This window comes from Caretta caretta, chromosome 1 (genome assembly GCF_965140235.1).
Source record: "Caretta caretta isolate rCarCar2 chromosome 1, rCarCar1.hap1, whole genome shotgun sequence".
Classification (NCBI taxonomy): Eukaryota; Metazoa; Chordata; order Testudines; family Cheloniidae; genus Caretta; species Caretta caretta.
The window spans coordinates 107,087,296-107,109,709 of record NC_134206.1 but is presented as its reverse complement, the minus strand read 5'-3'; the positions used below and the strand labels follow the sequence as shown (position 1 = coordinate 107,109,709).

General features: G+C 39.2%; 1 protein-coding gene and 1 long non-coding RNA gene across 4 annotated transcripts in view; one reads left to right on the top strand and one right to left on the bottom strand.

Moving 5' to 3' along the window:
- Positions 1–1,285, bottom strand: part of LOC125638734 (uncharacterized) — a 46,428-nt gene extending 45,143 nt beyond the window's left edge. For both annotated transcript variants that reach the window (XR_012668991.1, XR_007357283.2), the window contains exon 1: positions 1,163–1,285. This is a non-coding gene — a long non-coding RNA (uncharacterized LOC125638734). The remainder of the gene's footprint in view (positions 1–1,162) is intronic.
- Positions 96–22,414, top strand: part of NALF1 (NALCN channel auxiliary factor 1) — a 779,391-nt gene continuing 757,072 nt past the window's right edge. For both annotated transcript variants that reach the window (XM_048854809.2, XM_075129739.1), the window contains exon 1: positions 96–1,560. In XM_048854809.2, the coding sequence (XP_048710766.2) occupies positions 742–1,560 (819 nt within the window). In that variant the 5' untranslated portion in view covers positions 96–741. The remainder of the gene's footprint in view (positions 1,561–22,414) is intronic.

Genomic DNA, 22,414 nt, shown 5'->3' with positions numbered 1-22,414 from the left:
TTCCGCGTCCTCAGCCGCGCTCCGGGAGCCCTGCAGCAGCGCCGCGCCGGCTAGAGCGCGGGTGGGGGTGGGGGGGTGGGGGGGGAGGAGGGAGCGGGGAAGACGGAGACCGGGGTGCAGGCATCTGTGCCAGGGCTCTGGGCTCAGGAGGAGGAGAAGCAGCCCCGGCAGCGTTAGGAAGGAGGGAGGCAAGGCAGGCAGGGGAGCTGCTCTCCTCCAGCCGCCCGCCGGCAACGGGGGAAGCGGCATGCAGCTGGCAGGGGGCAGCCGGCTTTTCTCAGGAGAGCGATGGAGATCTGCTATCTGACAATGCCTGGGTGAGAGGAGGGGAGGAAAAGAAGCAGCCAGCCAACCCCACCACCAGCCGCCACCACCACCACCACCACCACCAGCACCACCACCTCCTCCTCCTCCTCCTCCTCCTCTCTCTGCATTGTTGCTCTCATCTGCTCCACCGTACTCTGTATTGGATGGATCTGTGGTGAGACCCAGCCGGATCCACCTGCAAAACCCAACAACATTTCAATAGGGGGAGGACGAAGAAGAAAAAGAAGAAGAAGAAGAAGAAGAAAGAAGAAGAGGAAGAAAGAGAGAGAGAGAGCGGGAGAGAGAGAGAGAGGGAGAGGGAGAGGAAGGAAGGCAAGAAAATCCCCCCCAATCTTTTAAGTCAATGCATATTGTGGTGACACTGGCAACGGAGCCCTCACGGTGGAGTCGGCCAGGGCTGTGCGTTTCCAAAATATGACCAGGGGTGCTTGGATGTGCAGTCGGCAGTACGATGACGGCCTAAAAATCTGGTTTGCACCCCGGGAGAACGAGAAACCCTTCACTGATTCAGAGAGGGCTCAGAAATGGCGACTGTCCCTGGCATCGCTCTTGTTTTTCACAGTCCTGCTCTCTGATCACTTGTGGTTCTGTGCCGAAGCCAAACTCACCAGGACCAGAGACAAGGCGCAGCAGCAGCCCGAGCATCCGGAGCGGGAGCCACTCTCTAGCATGGGGGAGCCCTCGCTTGCGGCACAGGCGGCCCATAGACTCCTCTCCTCCTCATTACCCACCCTGCCTCCCTCCCCCAGCAGCAGCAGCGGCGGCAGCAGCAGCAAAAATAATAACAATAACAACAACAACAACAAGGCTATTTTTCTAGGGAACTCCACCAAACCTTTTTGGCGCCTGGAGACGTGTTACCCGCAGAGCTCCGCGGCTGGCCAGTGTTTCAGCGTGGAGGATGCGGACTCTGTGTGCCGGGGGAGATGGAGCCGGGAGCAGCAGGTGACCGGGAATCATCCGACTCCGGGCTGGAACTTGACGGATTTTTACCTTTCCTTTTGTAATTCCTACACCCTTTGGGAGTTGTTCGCCGGGTTGTCCAATCCGGACACTTTGAACTGCAGTCTGGATGTGGTGCTGGAGGGGGAAGGCTCCTGCCGCCAGTGCGTCCAGGCTTACCAGCGCTACGACCAGCACGCTCAGGAGAAATACGAAGAGTTTGAGGTTATGCTCCAGAAATATTTACAATCGGATGAATACTCGGTGAAATCGTGTCCTGAGGATTGTAAGGTAGGAGCTCTGCTGTGTTTTATGCTCTCTTTCATTGATGGGCCGGCTGGTTGCTTTCCCTTTTATTGTTGGTGGTGTTTTTAATTCGGGTGCTGATGGCTTTAATCAGTAGGGAGGAATTGACTCTTCTAGTGGAAACTGACAAGGAGCCCTTATTTACGCATTGCTTGCAAGGAAAAGAAGAGTGATCCTTGGTCCTCTGGGAGTGCAGAGCTGGATTTCCCCTACTCATGAATATGCGATTGGCTCAAACTCGGCTGCCTGCTTCCACAGGGCTTGGATGCGGCTTAACAGAGAGGCAGGGGTAGGGGCTGCATGCCAATTAGAAGGACCTAGTACGGCAATGGGGTGTGAATGGGCTGTCCCTGGTTGTTGACGGGCTGGAGTGGACGTGGGAAGTTGGTTGTTCCGCGGGATCAGCGGCGTGGTTGCTTGGCGTTTGTGTAGGCGCTCGGTGGCAAAATGTATCTGTTTCGGTGCGCACCGGGGGAACTTTCTGATTGCTGTGTAAGCGATGGGGCTATGCGACGTGACTCTGTCCTAACTTTCAAGACAAGTTACTGGTTGTCTTGGGCTTTTGGGATGAATCTCAGTGAAGTCAATTGATGACATACGTCCGGTGTTAGCTGACTTGCAAGTCCGTCTTGTCTTAGAGCTTCCAGAAGCAGGGTGCTCTCCAGAATCGCTGAAGGACAAATGTTTCGATGATTTGGCACAGCATTATGAATACAGATGTGTTGTTCTCTTTAACATGTGCAATGTGATGGGATTCTGGGGGAATCAAGAATGGGCATTTCCTAACGTACGAATAGAGATTGTGGCAACGCGATCACGTGTAAAAAGGAAGACGTTCCAGATGACTATCTATGTATGCGTATGTGTCTGTTTCTGAAGTCTGCTCTACACAATCTGTGGAGTGGGGAAGAGCTCAAGGACTAGAGTAGCTGTAAACAGACATTGCAGTGACCTTTACTAGGGAAGAAATGATGACAGAATTTCAATAAACCTCATCGTTAGTCTTTGTGTATTCCCCATGCTCATTCAGAACGATCCAAAGACAGATTATTTTTCTTCATAAGCAAACAGTGTCCCACGTTGATAGCTGTCTCTCCACTTTGCACAAGACTAGTTGGCCCAGCTCTCGAGGCGGGAAAGCGCAGGGAAAGGGGCCGTGCTTGGTGCTTAAAATACAGTCTGGTTTTTAAAAAATATTTCCTGAACAACCAAACCATCTGCATGGCTTCTGCTCTGAACTGATTTGCCTGAATTTTCTTGATTATCTACTGCAATGGTACCTTAACAAATCCAAACCAAATCCTGCTTTAGAAATCTGAATCAGCTGAGTACAGCAGCACATACAAGTTATCTATCTGAACAGAAGGCTTTTCTGGTGAGCATATTGAACAAGAGAACCTGATCCCACACCCCTTAGTGTCTTTTAACTTTAACAGGGCCTTCTGGAATCGTTTGATTATTAGGGTATATGCCTTACAGAATCCCATTGTGTTGAATATGGGCAGTACGAATAAAGATAGCTTATGTATACTGCCTCAAAGGACAAACATATGCATGTCCAAAAGTCCAATAACGTTATCTCATTATGTAAATAAAACCTGATGTTATCAGCAAGAAAAATATGTCTGTAGAGTTTTTCTCATTAAGTTCAATAGGAATAAAAGCAACTCACAAAGCAATTTTGGACCTGCATTTCCTGGATCATTTAACCGTATATGTATATGTAAACACACACCACATGCATTTTATACTTAGACTACAGTGTAAATATCTTTTATCTCGAAATTGGCTGATTTGGAGGCAATAGAAAATGTTTAGGTAAGGGCCACAAGTGTGAGGGCATCATTGCCATTTCAGTAACTCCTTCTCCTGGAAATTGATCTCCTGCCTTGTGCTGCCAAACGAGCAATATTTACATTATTAACATGATGTTTTAAATCATAGGCTGGTTTGATTGGACTTTTTCACCACCACATTAACAGCTGCTTTACCATATATCATATCATGTGAGAAAGGGAAAATTGCATAGAATACTAATTATACAATACTGTATATTATTTCTTTTTTTTCCCACTGGGGGTTGATGTGAATACATGTTTTGAATGAGTGTTCTGAAGAGAAATAAAAATAAAATTAATCCAGTTACATTTTAAAAAAGAAAATATCCATACTTGTACCTTTCCAGTAAGAAAAGGGGCAAAAAGGAAATACAGAGCAAATTACTAATAGTTCTTGGGTTGGGGTTGCATGCACCAGACCTGCCTGCCAGTGCTATTCTACCGTGTATTGAGAATTTGTCCAACCAATCTATGTGACAAAGTGAAGACAAAACAAGAACAAAAATTCAAGTAGTATTGTGCCTTTTGGAAGATATGACAAAGAAGTGATGTGGTCAACTATATTTTTTATGTGTGATAATTAATGATCAGATGCAAAGCCCTACTCCTGTTACACTGGCTCTTTTCTAAAAGAGTTGCTGTCCAACGTGCTGAAAGACAGAGCACAATGCTTACTGCTCACATAGTCTACATACACTGCAGGTATATAACTATGTTACATGTTCTCTCCCTGAATTTATGTTTTTAGGACGTCTTTTAGGACGTTTTCAATCTTATATATCAATGTGTGAAATCCAATCATTTAGCAGTCTTAAGCAGTCTAGCACTTCACATGATATATAGTAAGGTGATTTAGTGTACTGTATACTCAATTGTATGTACATGCAACTATAAAGTCCTACTTTTTTTTTAAATGCCCTATCTTGGGGAAATGACCTGTTTAAAAACAAAATAAATTGAAAATCCCACTTTACTATCTTGTTTTGTTCTTTATAAATACTTGATTTATTAAAAAAAGGGAAACAGCTTTGCTAATGTACTCAAATCTGTGATAATTAAATGTCTAGATGATATTTAAGAATTATGTTAAAGGATCAACATCTAACATCTGATGAAGAAACAGAAATTTGACATCTAATCATATATAGTTGTTATACCCCATCTGACTGGTTAATGTGGTGTGCTGCTTTTTACTCTGTATTAAAAGACAATATGAAAAATAAAGAATTCACTCAATAAGCATATATATAAAGACAGGTCAGAAGTGAAATAGGAAAATCCAGTCAAGAAATTTATTTGCATTTAAGAAAGTTTTAGTATTCTGGGAGAGTAGCTACATTCTGGAGGAGAAGAGAGCATTTCATCCAGTTAACAATTTTTAGTGGATTACAAAATCAGGAAAAGTTACTATGAATACCACTCACTGTAACATTTATATTCTGCTGGACCCTCTACTCTTCCTTACCCCAGCAACCTCAAGAAACAATTGATTCATAGGTTAATAAGTGGAACTTATGACATTACTCGTTCTCTCAGGCAAATTATTATACCTTTCAATAATTATAATGTAAATCACAATTAGCAAATATTGCATGTTTTTTTTACTGTATCATTCTGAAATACTGACTTTATACTTTCAGATTTTTACCTAAAAGTAAGGTTTTTATGAGTTATTGGACTTTCTTCTCTGAATGTTCTAAGGTTCATTGTATGCCTAGTAGTTTCTGGAGTTTGTTTTAGTCATGTTTTGTATTATGGCAATACCTTTGTAGTCAGAAATTTTTTGGGTTAGTATAAATTCACTTTTAGATATTCTGTTAAGCTGACTTTCATATTTAGGCTCCCAGATCTTCAAAATAAAAGCATATTAATTAAGTAGAAAGAAATTGCTTCCTCTAACATCAGTAGATCTTGCTTTTACATGTTACACATATCTGTGCATTTAAATTTGAAGCAGATTAGAGTAGTTGCTTTAAATTCTCAAGGTTCAGACACTTATGCTTGAGTATGCCACATAAACTGCATACACAATGTATACTGGTTGGGGTTGAGCTTCTCTGTGGACTTGTTTCTGTTTTACCTTCACGTGTTATTGTTGTTGTCTCACTGTAATTCTATTCTGGTTTCAAAATATATTAATCAACTGTTGCATAAGTCTGGTGTCTTTGAACATTTTTTTGTTTGCTTTGATAATCACACATACTAGGGATGTACAAAACAAGAAGTACAACAAAGAAAAAACATTTATTTTAATGCATTTAAATATTGGGCCGGGTTCTTAGCTGGTGCAAATTAGTGTAGCTCCACTGACTTTAATAGAGTTATGCTGAGTTATAACAGTTGAGAATCTGGACCATTATTTATTTTAAACTTTGATTTTTACAAAAAAATTGCTTTTGTTTTGAAATATTAAGAAACGGATTGAAGTAATGTTTACATCTGGTGAAATTATGGTAATTGTGATTGATAATATCGATATAGTCTTGTTAACCAGGAATAACTGATACTGAATATAAATGGTATTGGGTTGATGTTAGAAGACACAGTTCCTAATAATGAGTTGTCAGCTTTCCGTCAGGGGAAATACTCAATTTCTTATTCTTAAGTCAGAAGCCTATTGCTTTTCTGGAATAGAGGAAGATTCTGGCTGCTTCTGAGTCTGAACTGGGTCAAAGCACTAAGTAGGCCATACAAATGTAAAGGTTTTTTTGAATGCTGGTTTTGGAGACAGAGAATATTTTCTGTATGGAAAGCATTTGAGCTGGAGAATATTCTTTGCAGACACATTTATTAATGCTTGTAGTTGCTGAACAAAACAGTTAGCATCTCAGAGTCAATTATTTCACTGTAAGAAACTAAAGTGTATGAAATAAGACCTTACTGCCCTTTGTCAATACTAGCTTAAATACTGTGATGTGTTATTCATGTATTTTCATGGATTGCCATAATAACATCTAATTATTCTCTTTTAATGCTAGGATACCAGAGTAGAAAAATTAGAAGATATGCCAATATTTTTACTTTCTCTGTTAAAGAAAGTGGGTCAAATCCTGCTGGAAAATCTGTCATAACATCAATGAGATGACTGAGCAAGGTCATCAGGCTTGGGCCCACAGCTCTAAAATTATTTTGTTTATTAAAATCCTTCATTGCCAAGCTCCCCACTGAAATTAGTTCAAGGAAAATGGCATGGTAGATTCAATATATTTCTTCAGTCTGGGCCTTATCCAAAGTCCAAATCAGTGGGAGCACTTCCATTACTATAATGGGCTTTGGATCAGGCCCTAGATATCCTATAGGATGATACATAAAACAAATACACTATAAAGATTAAATAATATTTAATCAGTTCAGATTTGAAATTTTAAGTCCATGCTGCTAGTAAATTTGTAAAAATAGTTGAATTCCAATGCTACTTAGTTAAAATATGGGTTCCTGAATATTATTATTATCACAAGTATTCAGTTGATCAGTGAATATAGCTGGTATGCTTCTACGCCTGGTTTTTATTTGATCATTGTGTTCAACTCTTATTAAGTAAGAGGTTATTCTAGAGCATTTTAAAATAATTAAAATTACAGTATTTCTCATTTCATTGGAAATATCATGGTTTGTATGAACCATAAGTTTACCGTAGTACTTTTTTTTTCTAAACAGAAGATGCACTGTAATTGGATTTTGGTTTAAGCTCTTTGTTAAGTAGGCACAAAAGAACAGATGAGAAATTTGAAACCAAATTTCAGGTGACGAGAACCTTTCTATTGCAAAGGTCAAATAGACCAGTATTTGACACAAAGCTACTTCGGAGTTTCAGTCACACAGCAATATTTAAAATTTAATACATTGGGGAGTGATTCTTAAAATTAATCACTAAGAGTGAAGTCTTATGATTTGGCACTGGTGGACAGTATCTAGTATAAAAGGCAATTGTAAAAATTGAATTATAAAGTTGATATTTAAAAAAAACCTCTGGAAATATAGTGTGTATTTTTAAAACTTCTTTAAAGATGAATAACATATATTATTTTGCAGGAAATTATGATCAGTTTGTTTGCTCTGAGGTAAAATTATTTTCATGCTGTACAGTTTAAAATACATCATGTAATTTAGATAACTTCACAAATTGATGTTTGTGCATATTTGTTTGCTGAACTGAATGTAAGAAGTTAAACCAAAAGCGTAATTTTTCCCCCTGGAAATTAGTTTGTGGATTTGACATGTGGCAGAAGTCAATACCTCTATTATAGTTCATTATGGCTTTCTTGTAATTAAGGCCCTGGTCCTGCCTCCGTTTAAGTCAATGGCAACACTCCCATTTGCACCAATGAGTTTTGGACTGATCCCTAATGTCTTGATTCAGAAACTACTTAAGTACATGCCCAATCTTAAGTACATAACTAGTGCCAATCAAGTCAATAAGATTATTCACATGCTTAAACTTAAGTATTTACTCAAGTGCTTTGCTGTTCCAGGGACAGAGTGCTCAGTAGCTTGTAGATCAATCCCTTAAAGAACAAATTTCCCATGACCATAATTCTACCCTAAAGACTGGATTAGCGGCAGCTGCCATTACACATGTGGGGATCTTAGAGCCATATAGGGTATGTTTATGCTGTGTTTTAAAACGCGTGGCAATAAGTCTCAGAGCCTGGGCCTAAAGACTTGAGCTCGCAGGGGCTCATGTTATGGTACTAAAAACAGCAGTGTAACTGTTTGGGCCCAGACTGGAGCTCAGAATCTGAAACCCTCACTTCTCCCTGGGCTTCAAAGCCTGGGCTCCAGCCTGAGCCCAAATGTCTACAGAGCTGTTTTTAGTACCATAGCATGAGCCCAAGTCTGTAGGTCCAGGTTCTGAGACTCATTGCCACAGGTTTTAAAACACAACGTAGACATACACATAGTGGAAGGTCTCATTGCTCTGCCTTCAAGCCTCCATTCCACACTGGTTCATTTGGATCTTCCTTGTACAGTTTGCAGGCGATGCAGAAGACTCTTTCCTTCATCCCCATTTCCTATTAGGAAAAAGTCATCAGGAAGTTAAATACAGTTCTATCGTTTATAATGCCTGAAGCTCACCTGGTCTTTACTTAGTCCAACAAACTCACACAGAGATTGGTGCATGTTTTGCTCCATGCTGGTCTGAGTAAGGATTGCCTAAAAGAGCAAAAAACATACACACATTGTATTCTTTAGTATGACTAATACACCTCAGAAAACAAAAAGTGACAGTAGTATTAAAATTAGGTTTGTGGGTGTTGTGTAGAAATGCTAATTCTAATGCAGATTGAGTGGGTTTGGTTATGCATGCTGGTACTTGGTGCTGTTCTGCACCAGCATGGTGATATCACCAGGTTCATGGGACCTGCACACAGTCTCATGGGAGAATTAGAGGTGTGTTTTAGAGATATGAATGGGAGTAAATGCATTAGATTATGTGATTGCATCCGTGTTAAATGGGATGAGGGTGGTCTACCTTTTTTTGTTGTTGTTGTTAAGGACTCTGCAATAGTATTTGTTTCTGACTCTTACAAAAGCAAATCTTGTGAGAGCAGGGTGTAAAAGAATGGTGGTCTGGTTGTTTCCCTCCTTATAAAATATTCTGAGGGTGTGTGTGTGTGTGTATGTGTTGGGGAAGGAGGTGGATGGATTCCAACAGCTTTCATCTTCTTCTTCTCTCAGATCATGCAAGAGGGAAACTCCAAACCCAGCTATAATCCCCTACAACCCTCTTCATTCAGTATACAGATCTGCTCCCAGTGTATACTCAGAGGCACAACTGCTTGTTTCAGTGAATAACATATGGTTTCACTACATTTTAGTCTTGTAAAAACTGTAGAGCCATCATAGCCAAGAAAGCAAGTGAGCTTTAGCTTGCTAAATTCCAATTATAGGGTCAGGTTAACTGCTTGAAAGCATGAAAAGGCAATGGAGTTGCACTGCTGTCACTGAGGGCATGTTTTAGCCTGCAAAAAACGTGTTTTTTCATGATGAAGATGTGTGAGATGGAAGGAACTTAGCTTGATGTTTGGAATTCTGGTTGAGTTACTTGTAAGCACAGCATGTGATATATGGAAGTCCTGGATCATTCATGTGGGATCTGCACTTGGAAGGGTCTCCCCAAGGATGTTCCCCAGCTCATGCCCAAATCTGGGGTTCAGCTGATTCTGTGATATCATTGCCCCCTCTAGATTCTGCAGAGCTCTCTGTGGGTGTCTGGATTGTGGGAAAGATGAAGATTGGGTGGGCAAGAGAAGATGTGGACAGGCCAGGGGTGAAGCTGGGGGGGGAGGGGGCGGAGGGGATGAACATTATCTGCCCTTCCAGTCTCATGGAGATGTTTTGGAAAAGAAAATATATTACTAGTATTATCAATTGTGCTAAGCTCCATCTGCAGAAGTTTCAGGGACAGCTGCAGCTGGGAGGAACCTGGGTCCAATGAAACTACGTTGCCAGGGAGCCAGAGATGGGGGCCGGCAGGTGCCAGTGAGACAGTTCAGGAACTTCACATGGATGTCATGGCCTCCTGAAGATCTTTGAGGATGTCTTTTTTCAGGATGCTGCAGGATGGGGGCAAATATCCTCCCGTCCCTGGTAGGATGATGCAGAGAGAGATTCTTAGGGGATTTCTTCCCTGTGGTGGTAAAACTTAGGAGATGAGATGATCTGAACTGAACTTATTAAGAGGCAATATAAATGGGATGAGATTTCCAAAAGTGCTGTGCTTTTTGAAGTCAGTGAGAGGTTTTCCATTGTCATTAATGGGATCATATCTAGGGCAAAGTTGAGGGCCACTTTTGCAATGAAGTAGTGAATTTTTCAAATGTATCTAGTGAAAAATTTAAAGAAGCAGCATTTTAAAAAATAGGTTATTTTGGTATTGCTTGAATATAAGAAGTTCTATGGTCTTCAGGCAAATCAGAAGCATTTTCTCAGGGAATGAGTGTAATTCCAGTAGTTATAAAAATATCTTGAATGAGTCCTGAATGTATATTTATTTCTGGATGGTCCTTACTTCTGCACAGTGGATTATAAATTGACTTTATTTGCCTGAGTACAACTTGCAGATGCCACTGACAGCCTGGCTAGAGGGTGGCTGAAGGAATGGCTAGAACAACACAAATGACGTGTTGTGATCGGTGCTCTCTCTGTCGGGACTGATAGAACTATTGATCAAGGTGACAAGGTGACAACATGCATATGGAATCTATAGCATGTCAAGCTACTTCATCTTTGTGGAGTATTGTCATTGCAATGAATCCTTTCATTACATGTTCAACGTATTAGCAATCAAAACCATAAGGAAATTTCTCATGAAAGAAAAAAAAATAGTCTGTGATAAGTAGCTGATAATGTTTCTCACTTTGTCAGTTATTCTTTTAGGGAAAAAAACAGACGTGTTTTAGAATTTATTGTGCATTTCTGATCATTTTTCTACTTTGGTTAACATGCTTTTAATTTGTCCAGAGTTACACTTATGGGAGATACTAGCCTGTTTCATCACATTTAAAATTGTATCATTATGCATCCACTTAGGAATATAGTTTTGATTTAAGGTTTTATTATATAAAGAAGATTTTGAACAACTCTAATATGTATTAAAGCAAATTAGAAAAGTTAATTATATTATCTCTCATATTAACATGCTACAGTAATTGAGTTCTAAATACAAAATCATAAACAACCAACATTTCTAAATGTGTTATTACAAATTATTTTCATTAGGTGAGAACCCTTCTGAGGCATATCAATATATTTATACAAGTGACAGATTAGAAATTAGCAAGATTTTACTGGGATTTGCATTAAAGTAAAGTTTAGTTTGTAACAACAACAAAAGAAAAAACAAAGTAAATGGAGGATTCTTTTTAAATGTCACATTCCGGCTTTTATTCACATTGTGTATTATTGTAGAATAGATACCGCATGTACATGAATCCTGAAAATTTACTCAGCAAAAAGTGAATGGAAATCTCACTTGAGTACCATTAACGTTTTTATCAGATATGATGTTTTTTTCATAATAGGCTTCTATACAGAAATGTGTTGTGAATAATAAGAACACCTTATTTAGTCACAGTTGCAATAAAAATGCTTCTATATTAAGAGATTTGTAACTTAGCTGTAAAAGGAAATCACTCCAGTCTGAAACTTGGTGTAGAAGCACTCAGACTGGGAGTAGAATTCTTTACAATAGATAAATGAAAATAGCTCTTTCATGTTCAAGATACCAGAGCAGAAAAAGAAACACAGAAATTGTCTGTGCCAATAACTTTTTTGAGCTCCTGCAATTTAAACAGCTTTTTGCATTACAGTTGGAAATGTGCAGAAAACTAGGTTTTGATGTGGACTAAAACCTTTGGTGATTTTCAGAGGAAATTACTTTCTCAATACAGAGTAACTTTGTTTTGTCAAATTATCTGGCTAGAGTCTGTTACGATCTTAGTGTTCAAGGCTATATTCTTTGTGTACCTAAATTGGGTGCAGGTTTGGGTCCCATTTGTGTAAAAAAAAAAAGGGGGGGGGATGTTATAGTCTAAGGTACGCTGAGCTGAAGATTTGCCACGGACTTCCAAGGAAGCAGGACTGAGTCTCTGGCTATGATCAGTCCATAACTCATCCTATAGAGGTTGTGGATTTGCTCCAGTAGCTTGTCCACATGAAGAGCTTCCAATGAAGTAAAGGAAGCTTCACTGGGTGGAATTGCTGTAGGATTGTTGCTATAAGGAGAGATCCATTATTCTGAGACTACTTAGAGAGGGCCATATTTTCAGCAAGTTCCAACTATATTTAATACTTTTGTCTATTTAAGTGAGATCCTTAACACAATATACTTTTATCTTAGATATAGACATCTAATGTTTTTAGTGTCATATCAGGGATTCTAAATGTTATTTTGTCTACCTTAAACTCATTTTATTTCTAATGATATTCCCTCTAGTACTGCAATTAGCCAACAGACATTGATTAATTTATCCTCACTGTCTAGAATACTGGTTTGAATACTGGTTAGAATACTGGTTTGGTTTAATGTCAAAGACAAAAAGTTAACATTGTCTCCCTGATATTAGAAGTTGGAAAGTAAAAAAAAATCATATAAATCTCCCTGTGCATTTTGTTATTAAAACAAATGATCAAGTTCATCTAATACATTTTCATAGAATATCCAGGTTGGAGGGACCTCAGGAGGTCATCTAGTCCAACCCCTTACTCAAAGCAGGACCAATCCCCAATTTTTGCCCCAGATCCCTAAATGGCCCCCTCAAGGATTGAACTCACAACTCTGGGTTTAGCCGGCCAATGCTCAAACCACTGAGCTATCCGATCCAGAGACAAATATTCAAAATATGGCCACCAGATCATCTCGAGGCTATTGCTGATCAAACATCTGCATAAGAGCAAAAACACCTAATTTTTTTTCTTTGCTTATTTGATGTAGACATGCCAGTGAATGAGGACAAGCACCAGGATGGATTTTTAGCTGCAGGCTGCAATTTTAGTAAAGTTAACACTGGGGAGAGGTGCTACCATCATGCATCCTGCCCATTGTTCATCCTGCCCATCGTCCATACTCTCAACTACCAGGCCTTTTAAGTGGTTCCAGTGTAGGGGCTACACAGGTTCCTACCATAAAACCCATAACACAGAGTAGACTTTTCTCAGTCTATCCCTAGGACTCAGCTCTCTCTTCTGAGTTCTATCATCTCCACCTCTGCACAGGGGAGAGAGGGTACTAAAAGGTGTGTGTGCCGGGGGGAGGGGGGGGGGAGAACTCGGGTATGCGAAGGACATAAGGTCTTCCCCTATCCCATGAGCATAATGCCTATCAGTAAAATCCCAGGTCTTTTACCACAGTCTTATGGAGAAGCTTTGTTGTGCATTCAGACAGAACAGAAATGGGCAACCTCTGATCCTAGATGAAAGTTTTCTTGCAGGTGTCGCCGCATAGTACCTGCCAGAGTTTGGCGTGGTATTATAAAGATGTAGAAATTTATGAATAAAACACATTTAAAAATATTGGGCCAAACTATTCTCTCAAACCCATTTGTGTGATCGGGTAAGTGTATTGCATACAAATCTATCTGTGACCAATAGGAATTTTAAATGATGCTTTATTTTCACCCAAATAGATACGTTCTGATTCTCCTCTACGGTAAATCAGGAGTGAGTTCATTTAAATCAATGGCATTATTCCAGAATACATGTGATGAGAGAGCAGAATTAGGCCCATGTGGATTAAAACTCCAAAATGTGAAATGCAGAGGATAAATTTTATTCAGATTACTGAATTTGCTAGAAAAGGGGAAGCACAAAATTATGTTTAAAATGCCCAGTTTCCTGTACTTGACTGATTATATTAATTTGCTGTTGATGTTAGACTAGTGCTGTTTCTATTCTTTGTTGCTGTGTTTGGTCTTGATCCTATTCTCCTATTGTATTGATTTTTCATACCATGGCAAAATACGATGCACTTAATTTGTTAAAGCTATGAAAGGAAAAATTACTGAGAGACAGCTCAGCAGAATTAATTTGCCTCTTCCAAACAACGGTATAGGTCATTCACAAGTGTTGTAAGGGCTGATACTAGTTAATACAGAGTAACTCCATCAACGTCTAGATTTACACTGATGCATCTGAGTTCGGAATCTAATAGAGCTGGCTGAAAAACACAATTTCTGCTCCAATTGAAATTAAAACATTTCACAATTTGTTTTCATGCTGAATGGGAATGAAAAGCAAAAGTTTGAAATTACACATGGAAATTCTGAAAATTTTTGATTCAGAAACATTGAAACATGTGAAGTCAAAACATTTTGTTTCAATAATATCAAAAGGTTTTATTCTGATAATGGTTAAACATTATAATGTAATATACATTAAACAAATTATATTATTTTAAATTTAATATGTACTATTACAATTGATATAATATAAAAACAAAAATAATCAAAATTATAGTCAAAACATAACATTTTTACGTTCTTGAAATGAAATGTTTCAACATCATCAGAATATGAAATGATTCATTTAGACTTTTTATTATAAAAAAATTCATCATGTTGCTGTAAAATGTATTGATTTGATCAAAACTGCATTTTCAGATGGAAAATGATTCAAAATGTCACCTGCTCTAATAAATAGTATCAGAATATGATTGGCAGATCAGACTCACAGGGTTGTCAATATTTCAGATAATGAATGCTTCGGGAAGTTTTTCTTATTCATGCAAAACAGAATAAGGTGGTTATATGTTAACTGCTCCAAGTGCAATAGATGATGTATCTTAAAGAATTACTTTAATGGATTGACTTATGAACACTTTTAACTAATAAAAAGTCAGACAAGACATTTTTCTGGTACATTTTTATTGTTTTTTTAGGTAGATGGCTCAAGTTATGGCAAGATTTTTTTAAGACTGTCATCAAGGGCTGATTCTGTCTTACAGCTATTTTAAGCAGAGCTTGTATACACAATAGAAAGGCGACATTTTAAACATTAATTCCCAGATAAATAAATGAGTTGTGGTGGAGTTAAAATGGAGCTTATGTCAGTAACCTAAAGGTAAAATTCTTACAAGAAAGTTTCAGTTAGCAAAATCAATGAGGAGAGAGCCAGGAAAAGTCAAAGTTAAGAGCATTCTTACTCAAAACACAAACTTTGCAAGTATAAAAATTTGCAGTTAAGGAATCAAAACAACCTTATCTCTGCCCCCTTGACTATTTCAATTCCCTTCTTTATTCGTTTTATAGCTACTTTCTATGATGCAATTTTACTTGGACCAAGGACTTTTTCTAAAGACTTTAAGAAGTCCCCAGCTATTCTTGCAGGTGGAGTAGTAAAAATATGCACTACAGATTACTGGTTTATAAATGAGGCTTGGATCATTGGTTGGCACATGAAATTATAAGGCCAGATCATATAAAGTGCTGCGTACCTTCAGTACCTAACATGATAGGGCCCATTAATGGGGACTCAGGAACAATTATCCTGAATATGCTATTTACCTAACCAGGAATTTGTAAGTAAGATTTTTTTTCCCCTATGGAGTGTGTAGGATGTAAAGAAGCCTGGAATTGGCACAACAAGTGTGATTAAGAACAAGGCCTTCTAGTTGTTATGGTACCCAAAGAAAGTGACGTTCTTTGTTAGGGATGGATAGGCTGAGTTTTTTAAAATTTTCTCAGGGCGCTTTACATGGGAGGAGTTAAGTTATTTTGGATACCTTAAGTGTGGATTTTCATACTTTCAGATGTTTGGGTTTAAACTGAATTTGGAATTTTCCTGCTTGCTCAGGTTCTTTTTTAATTATTAAAAATTTCTTATAAGAATTTTCAGCCTTAAATTGCTGAATGTATCCTGTGAATCTTAACCTCACATTAATGACTTTTTTGGTCTAAATTTTCTTAGTTTTCCATAGAGTCCTAACATGACACTGAGCAAAGAATGGAGCTTTGGGCTGGGGAGGGGTGGAGAGTGGGAGAGGAAAGATGTGGCATTCTCTCTTTCCTTTAGAATTCTTGAAGTCTGTAGAGGAGAATCATGCCTCTTGAAGTTCCTAGGAGACATCTAGAACTCCCTGTGAACCTATTAACTCACCACGAGGGGCCCCAGTTCCCTTCACCTCACAAACTCAAGAGCCTTTCAGATCCCACCACTCTACATTGCTTGCAAATGTCAGGAGGCTTGTTGGGACCCCCAAACCCCTCCCCCTCACAAGCCTTAATGTAAACTATACAGTTAAAATGTCACAATTTCACTCCACACAAAGTGTAATCCACACACAGAGGTACACATGCCACACAAAACCTGAGAGCATGGGCTTTGTGTGGGGAATTACTCAGGTGTTGAAGAGAATGAAATCTATGCCCAACCCTCACGTAATATCCAAATCAGCTCAGCAGTTTCTTTAGGGCTGCTACTTCAACCCCTGGACCAGCTCAGTGATCCATCCAGTTCAGTACCCTGTCTCTGGCAGTGGACAGGGGAAGGTGAAAGACTTTGCTGATGGAGAATGTTTCTTCCTAACTGAAACTAAGCAGTGATTGGCATATAAACATTCATGCTTGGGGACATATCTTTTCTCTATATATTATTTTGTCTAGTGTACCTGGGAGTGTGCTCATTATGGAGGAGCTGTGGTAGGGACTCTATTGTTAGGGTAACATTTGAAAATGAACTTAAAATGGAATATAAATCCTTGTTTTTCTCTAAAAGCCCATTGTCTTTCAGTGAGAAAATTCACACAGAGCTGGATTGTAGGCCCTTTGAAGTTTTGGTTTTGTTTCTCTTTGTAATTCTTAACGTGGCTCTGGCTGAAATTGTTCTTTGGTAGCCTTATTATCCATTGTTGATGGATATCTGTAAACAACCCATTGTATACCTACACAAAATTTGGTAGAGAGGTGTAACCCCTATGGTAATTTAAAAGATGTTGGATTTCGGGTTATTTTTGTCCATTATACACCATAAGCAAAAGTTTATGCACAAGCTGTTAGAGAAAGTTTATGTGCAGCTGTGCATAAACCTTCTTTGCTGTTTGTGTCACTGCACACACACTTGGTGCCACTCATGGACAGCTGTTGACGCAAACGGATTTGTGTGCAGCTTCTATGCGTAATGGAGAAGAATCTATTTGTGGCTTCTGTGCATATCTGAAAAGGGTCTCATAGGCAGCTGCTGCCACATAAGAGTTTATGGGCAGCTTCAGCTCCTGTCACATAGGGTTCATGTGCAGTAGCTGCTGGTGCATAAAGCCTTCTTTGTTAGTATCTACACTTACCTTATGTTTGCAATGCAATTGAAGGTGTGTTTTGCAGCTTGGGTGGGCTTACCTGCGCTAGATTTAATTTAGCTAGCAGACTAAAAATAGAAGGGAAGATGTGGCATCATGGGGCTTCGGCGTGAGCTAGCAATGTGTGTATGTACCCTGGGTCCCTGGCGTGCTTGTACAGCCCACTCTGAAGAGCTGTATCTTCATTGCTACTTTAAGTGTGCTAACTAGATTGAAGCTAGCACATATATGTCTCCCCAAGCTGCCAATCACACCTTTTATTGCAGTGTAGATGTACACTTAGCTGTTGCATGACACCAGCCCCTTTCTTAGGAACGCTAAAACAGTAGGAAATTAATGTACAAAAATCTTTGTTGTGAAGCTGTTAGCATTGCTCCTCACTTGACACAAACCTGCAAAAGCAAGGAAATGGCCAGTTAAATGACTTTGCAGTACACACCCTCTTCTCCTTCACCCATACGCAAAACTACTGCCCATTACTAAAACTACCGTTCACCTTGTTGGATGAAAGAAAGAGATCCACTTCAGTTTAGGCTTGAGCAGTTTCTTTTAGCCTTTATTGTGCACATTTTAAGATAATGCTGTTATTCTTTATGAATTGCATATACATGCAAAAACAAAGCTGAGAAAAGTAAATGATCAAGTTGCTTTCCTAGCGGACAAGGTAACTCTTTTCAAATCTCTGGTCTCTGTTAGGTTTGCCCCTGTGTCTTCTCCACTCTCTCTTATTGTCAATCACCTATCTTTTATCCCCTGTTCCTTAACTTTGCACAGACTCAGCTTACCAGGTTACCTCATCTGTGTACTATCTATTCTAAACCCCCAATTAAAACATTCACATGATTAAATCACAATAACTAACCTGAACAAATACATTTTTTACTTATACTGCTAAAGCTTATTTTTATCTGTCTACTTCTGTTATGCCCCCTGACTCCATCCAGTTGTTATCTTACAATAGTTGGTATTCTTCGTACTGGTCTGCTTTTTTGTCCTTGAGTTTTTGCTTGTTAGCTTGTCTTGTTGGAGATGGGGGGCTGCACTTGGAGCTAACAGGTCCCTCTTGACCCTCTGCTTCACCATGCTATTTGCACAGACTAAAAGTTTTACATATAAGATGCACAAACCAGTTTCATGGTTTACACAACCCTGAAGCTGTTTCATCTAAATTCTGAAATGCTGCCTCTGCAGAGACCTACAAAAAGCAAAAGTTACTTTATATTTTCATATACTACCATACATAATATTCACTTCTCTAACATTTAGTATATATTTATTTGACTAATACTGTTCATTACAGAGTTCTCTAACAACCTCAACCTTCCCTTCTCCCCACCACCCTTTAACCCTCGCCTATCACTATTAGTTATGGATGTCAGGGCAGTAGTGTGTTGTGCTAGGTGAGGATAGATTTATATAAGGGTTGATTGAAGATAATCATCCCTAGGGGGCAGAGATAAGGTTGTGGCATGTGGTCTGTCACTGATCTCTGAACCTCCTCTATTTCTTAAGATAGTTTGCCCACAGCTAAATACTGTATTACAGGTGAGGACATACTATTGATTTATATAATGAGACTGTAATGTCATCAGTATTCTTTTCCATCCCATTCCCACTGCTGCAAAAAAAGCAAACATCATTCTTGGATGTATTAGCAGGAGTGTTGTAAGCAAGACACAAAAAGTAATTCTTCCATTCTATTCCACCTTAATTAGGCCTCAACTCCAGGCTCCACATTTCAGGATAGATGTAGACAAATTGGAGAGAGTCCAGAGAAGAGAAACAAAAATGATTAAAGGTCTAGAAAACATGCCCTATGAGGAAAAATTGCATTTTGTTTAGTTTTCAGAAGAGAAGACTGAGAGGGAAAATGATAATAGTTTCAAAGTTCATAAATGGTTGTTAAAGAGAGGGAGAAAAAATATTTCCCTTAACCTCCGAGGATAGGACAAGAAGCAATGGGCTTAAATTGCAACAACAGAGGTTTAGGAAAAACTTCCTAACTGTCAGGGTAGTTTAGCACTGGAATAAATTGCCTATGGATGTTGTGGAATCTCCATCATTGGAGATTTTTAAGAGCAGGTTAGACAAACACATGTCAGGGATGGTCTAGATAATACTTAGTCCTGTCATGCGTGCAGGGCACTGGACTAGATGACCTCTTGATGTCCCTTCCAGTTCTATGATTCTATGATATGTTCAAAGAATTCAAATATGTTAGTGAGGGACACAAGCCATGCTGCTTTGTTTCTGTCTTATCATGTTCATCTAGGTGTTTCAGAATTCTATTTTTAATTATTGCTTCAACCAGTTTATCTGGTACTGATATAAAGCTTACTGGTTTGCAAGTCAGGATCCCACTTTCCCGAACACAGCACTAGTTTAAAAGATAAATGCAACAGTTGTTCTCTTTCAGACCTCAGGAAGGTAACTGATTTTAATGAGAAATTAAATGGTTTTGTTTTATTATTGTTCTCAAATTGCTTCAGCACTCTTGAATAAACAGCATCCTGTCTTAGGGATGTGTTGATCTTTAATTTATCAATACGTTCCTCTTCTGACATTTGAATCTTCGAATGTACCTTAGATTTATTACTTTAAAAGAATAGGTGTCTCTCCAGGATTCTCTGTGGTGAAGAGCAATGCAAATAAATCATTTAGCTTCTGTGCAATATCCTTATGTTCCTTTTACTCCCTGGTAGCCTAAGGGAGCCACCAATTCTCTTTCAGGTTCATGTTTCTGATATATTTTAAAAGTTTTTTATAGCTTTGGCTATTCACTCATCATATTCCTCTTAGCCCTCTTAATCCCCTTTTTATATGTTACCCACCCTAGTTTATCCTTGAGGAGGGCCTTAAGTTACCTGCTCAATGTACATATATTCACCACTTGGCCATGAGGGAAATAAACTGGGCAGCCTTCCACTCCGATGAACCTGCTTTTGGTATTCTACGTTCATACTTAAATTGGACTTTTTACTCTGTGACTGGGTGGCTAGGCTGTACTAGGCTTTATCTTTAAGTTAGAGGCTAAGGGCTTGTTCTTACTACGGGGGTAAGTCAACCTAAGTTATGCTACTCTAGCTACGTGAATAATGTAGCTGGAGTCGGCGTAACTTAGGTCAACTAACCCCGGTGTCTTCACTGCGCTGCGTAGCTGGGAGACGCTCTCCAGTAGACTTCCCTTACTCTGCTCAGAGAGCTGGAGTGTCATAAATGTAAAGGGAAAGGTAAGCCCCTTTAAAATCCCTCCTGGCCAGAAGAAAAATCCTCTCACTTGTAAAGGGTTAAGAAGCTAAAGGTAACCTCGCTGGCACCTGACCAAAATGACCAATGAGGACACAAGATACTTTCAAAAGCTGGGAGGAGGGAGAGAAACAAAGGGTCTGTGTCTGTTGGTATGCTGCTTTGCCAGGGATAGAACAGGAATGGAGTCTTAGAACTTTTAGTAAGAATCTAGCTAGGTATGTGTTAGATTATGATTTCTTTAAACGACTGAGAAAAGAATTGTGCTGAATAGAATGACTATTTCTGTCTGTCTGTCTTTTTTGTAACTTAAGGTTTTGCCTAGAGGGATTCTCTATTTTGGAATCTAATTACCCTGTAAGGTACCTACCATCCTGATTTTACAGGGGTGATTCCTTTACTCCTATTTACTTCTATTTCTATTAAAAGTCTTCTTGTAAGAAAACTGAATGCTTTTTCATTGTTCTCAGATCCAAGGGTTTGGGTCTGTGGTCACCTATGCAAATTGGTGAGGATTTTTACCAAACCTTTCCCAGGAAGTGGGGTGCAAGGGTTGGGAGGATTTTGGGGGGAAAGATGTGTCCAAACTACGTTTCCCAGTAAACCCAGTTAGAGTTTGGTGGTGGCAGTGGTTATTCCAAGGACAAAGGATAAAATTAATTTGTACCTTGGGGAAGTTTTAACCTAAGCTGGTAAAAGTAAGCTTAGGAGGTTTTCATGCAGGTCCCCACATCTGTACCCTAGAGTTCAGAGTGGGGGAGGAACCTTGACATGGAGTATGGGGGTCACTGGCAAACACTCTGCCATCAATTTAGTGGGTCTTCACTAGATCCACTAAATGAATCCCTGCTGCATCGATTGCAGCAGTGTCGATCTGCCTGTAATGAAGACCAGCCCTAAGATATTTGTAGTTTATTTAATGGGTTTTCTTTACTTTACACTGACATGTAATCAAGCAGCCTACTCATCATCAGCCTACTCATCATCAGCCTACTCATCATCAGGCCAAACTCCTTTGTGTTTACTCTATCAGTGATTTATTCTGGGTCTTCTCTCTGGTTGAGATTTTGTGATGTAAAATTACTGTAGCACAAAAATTCTGTCAGGGGGTATGTGTGTGTGTGTATAATTCCAGTATTTCAAATTTGTTTTCATCCCAAATTGGGATAAAATATCAAAATACTGACATTTTTCACAGAACAGAAAGACCAAAACCTTTCCATTGGGAAATGCTAAAACATTTTGTTTTGAATTTTTGATTGAAATGGGACATTTCAACATTCTTGAATCAAAATATTATATGAACGGAAATAATCTGTGTCTCCCTGAGCTACCGGGTTGTCTTTGTAATCTGTGATGCTTCATGAGAGTTGTATTCATGCCCTTGCTTCATTCATTCATGCTTCATGCCCTATTCTCTTTTATGAACTATGAGTACATTTCCCATCATGCTTCATGGCCATGTAACTCCCATGTTGCATTGCATCAGTTCAGCTAGAGGGGATACCATAATACATCATAAGAGATGCAGTTCAACCAGGGAGTCTAGACCATAAAGGATAATAAGGCATGAGGCACATAAAATACAACTCCCATGAAGCATCACAACAGCACAGATTAGTTTGTCTTTAGTTAATTCTCATTTCAGTGCCTGATCGCAAGGTGTGCACTGTGCAGAATGCTTTAAACCACTAAAGATTAAAAAGTTTGAAACTTATAAACTGTATGTATGTAGACTGCAGCAAGAGATCTATGGAAAATTTTACTTCATTTCGTAATACCGTCTCCTAGGGCTTTCAGTAATGAATGTGCCTGTTGCAGCTATGACACATGTTAGAGGGGTACAATGTACATTCCACTCACTAATAGTGGTGTTGCAGAGGTAGTGGGATTATTGTCTCCTTTCTCTTCCCTTCTCAGCCCCCATCCAAGTCATGTGCACCTGCAGGGTTACTGTCATGGAGCA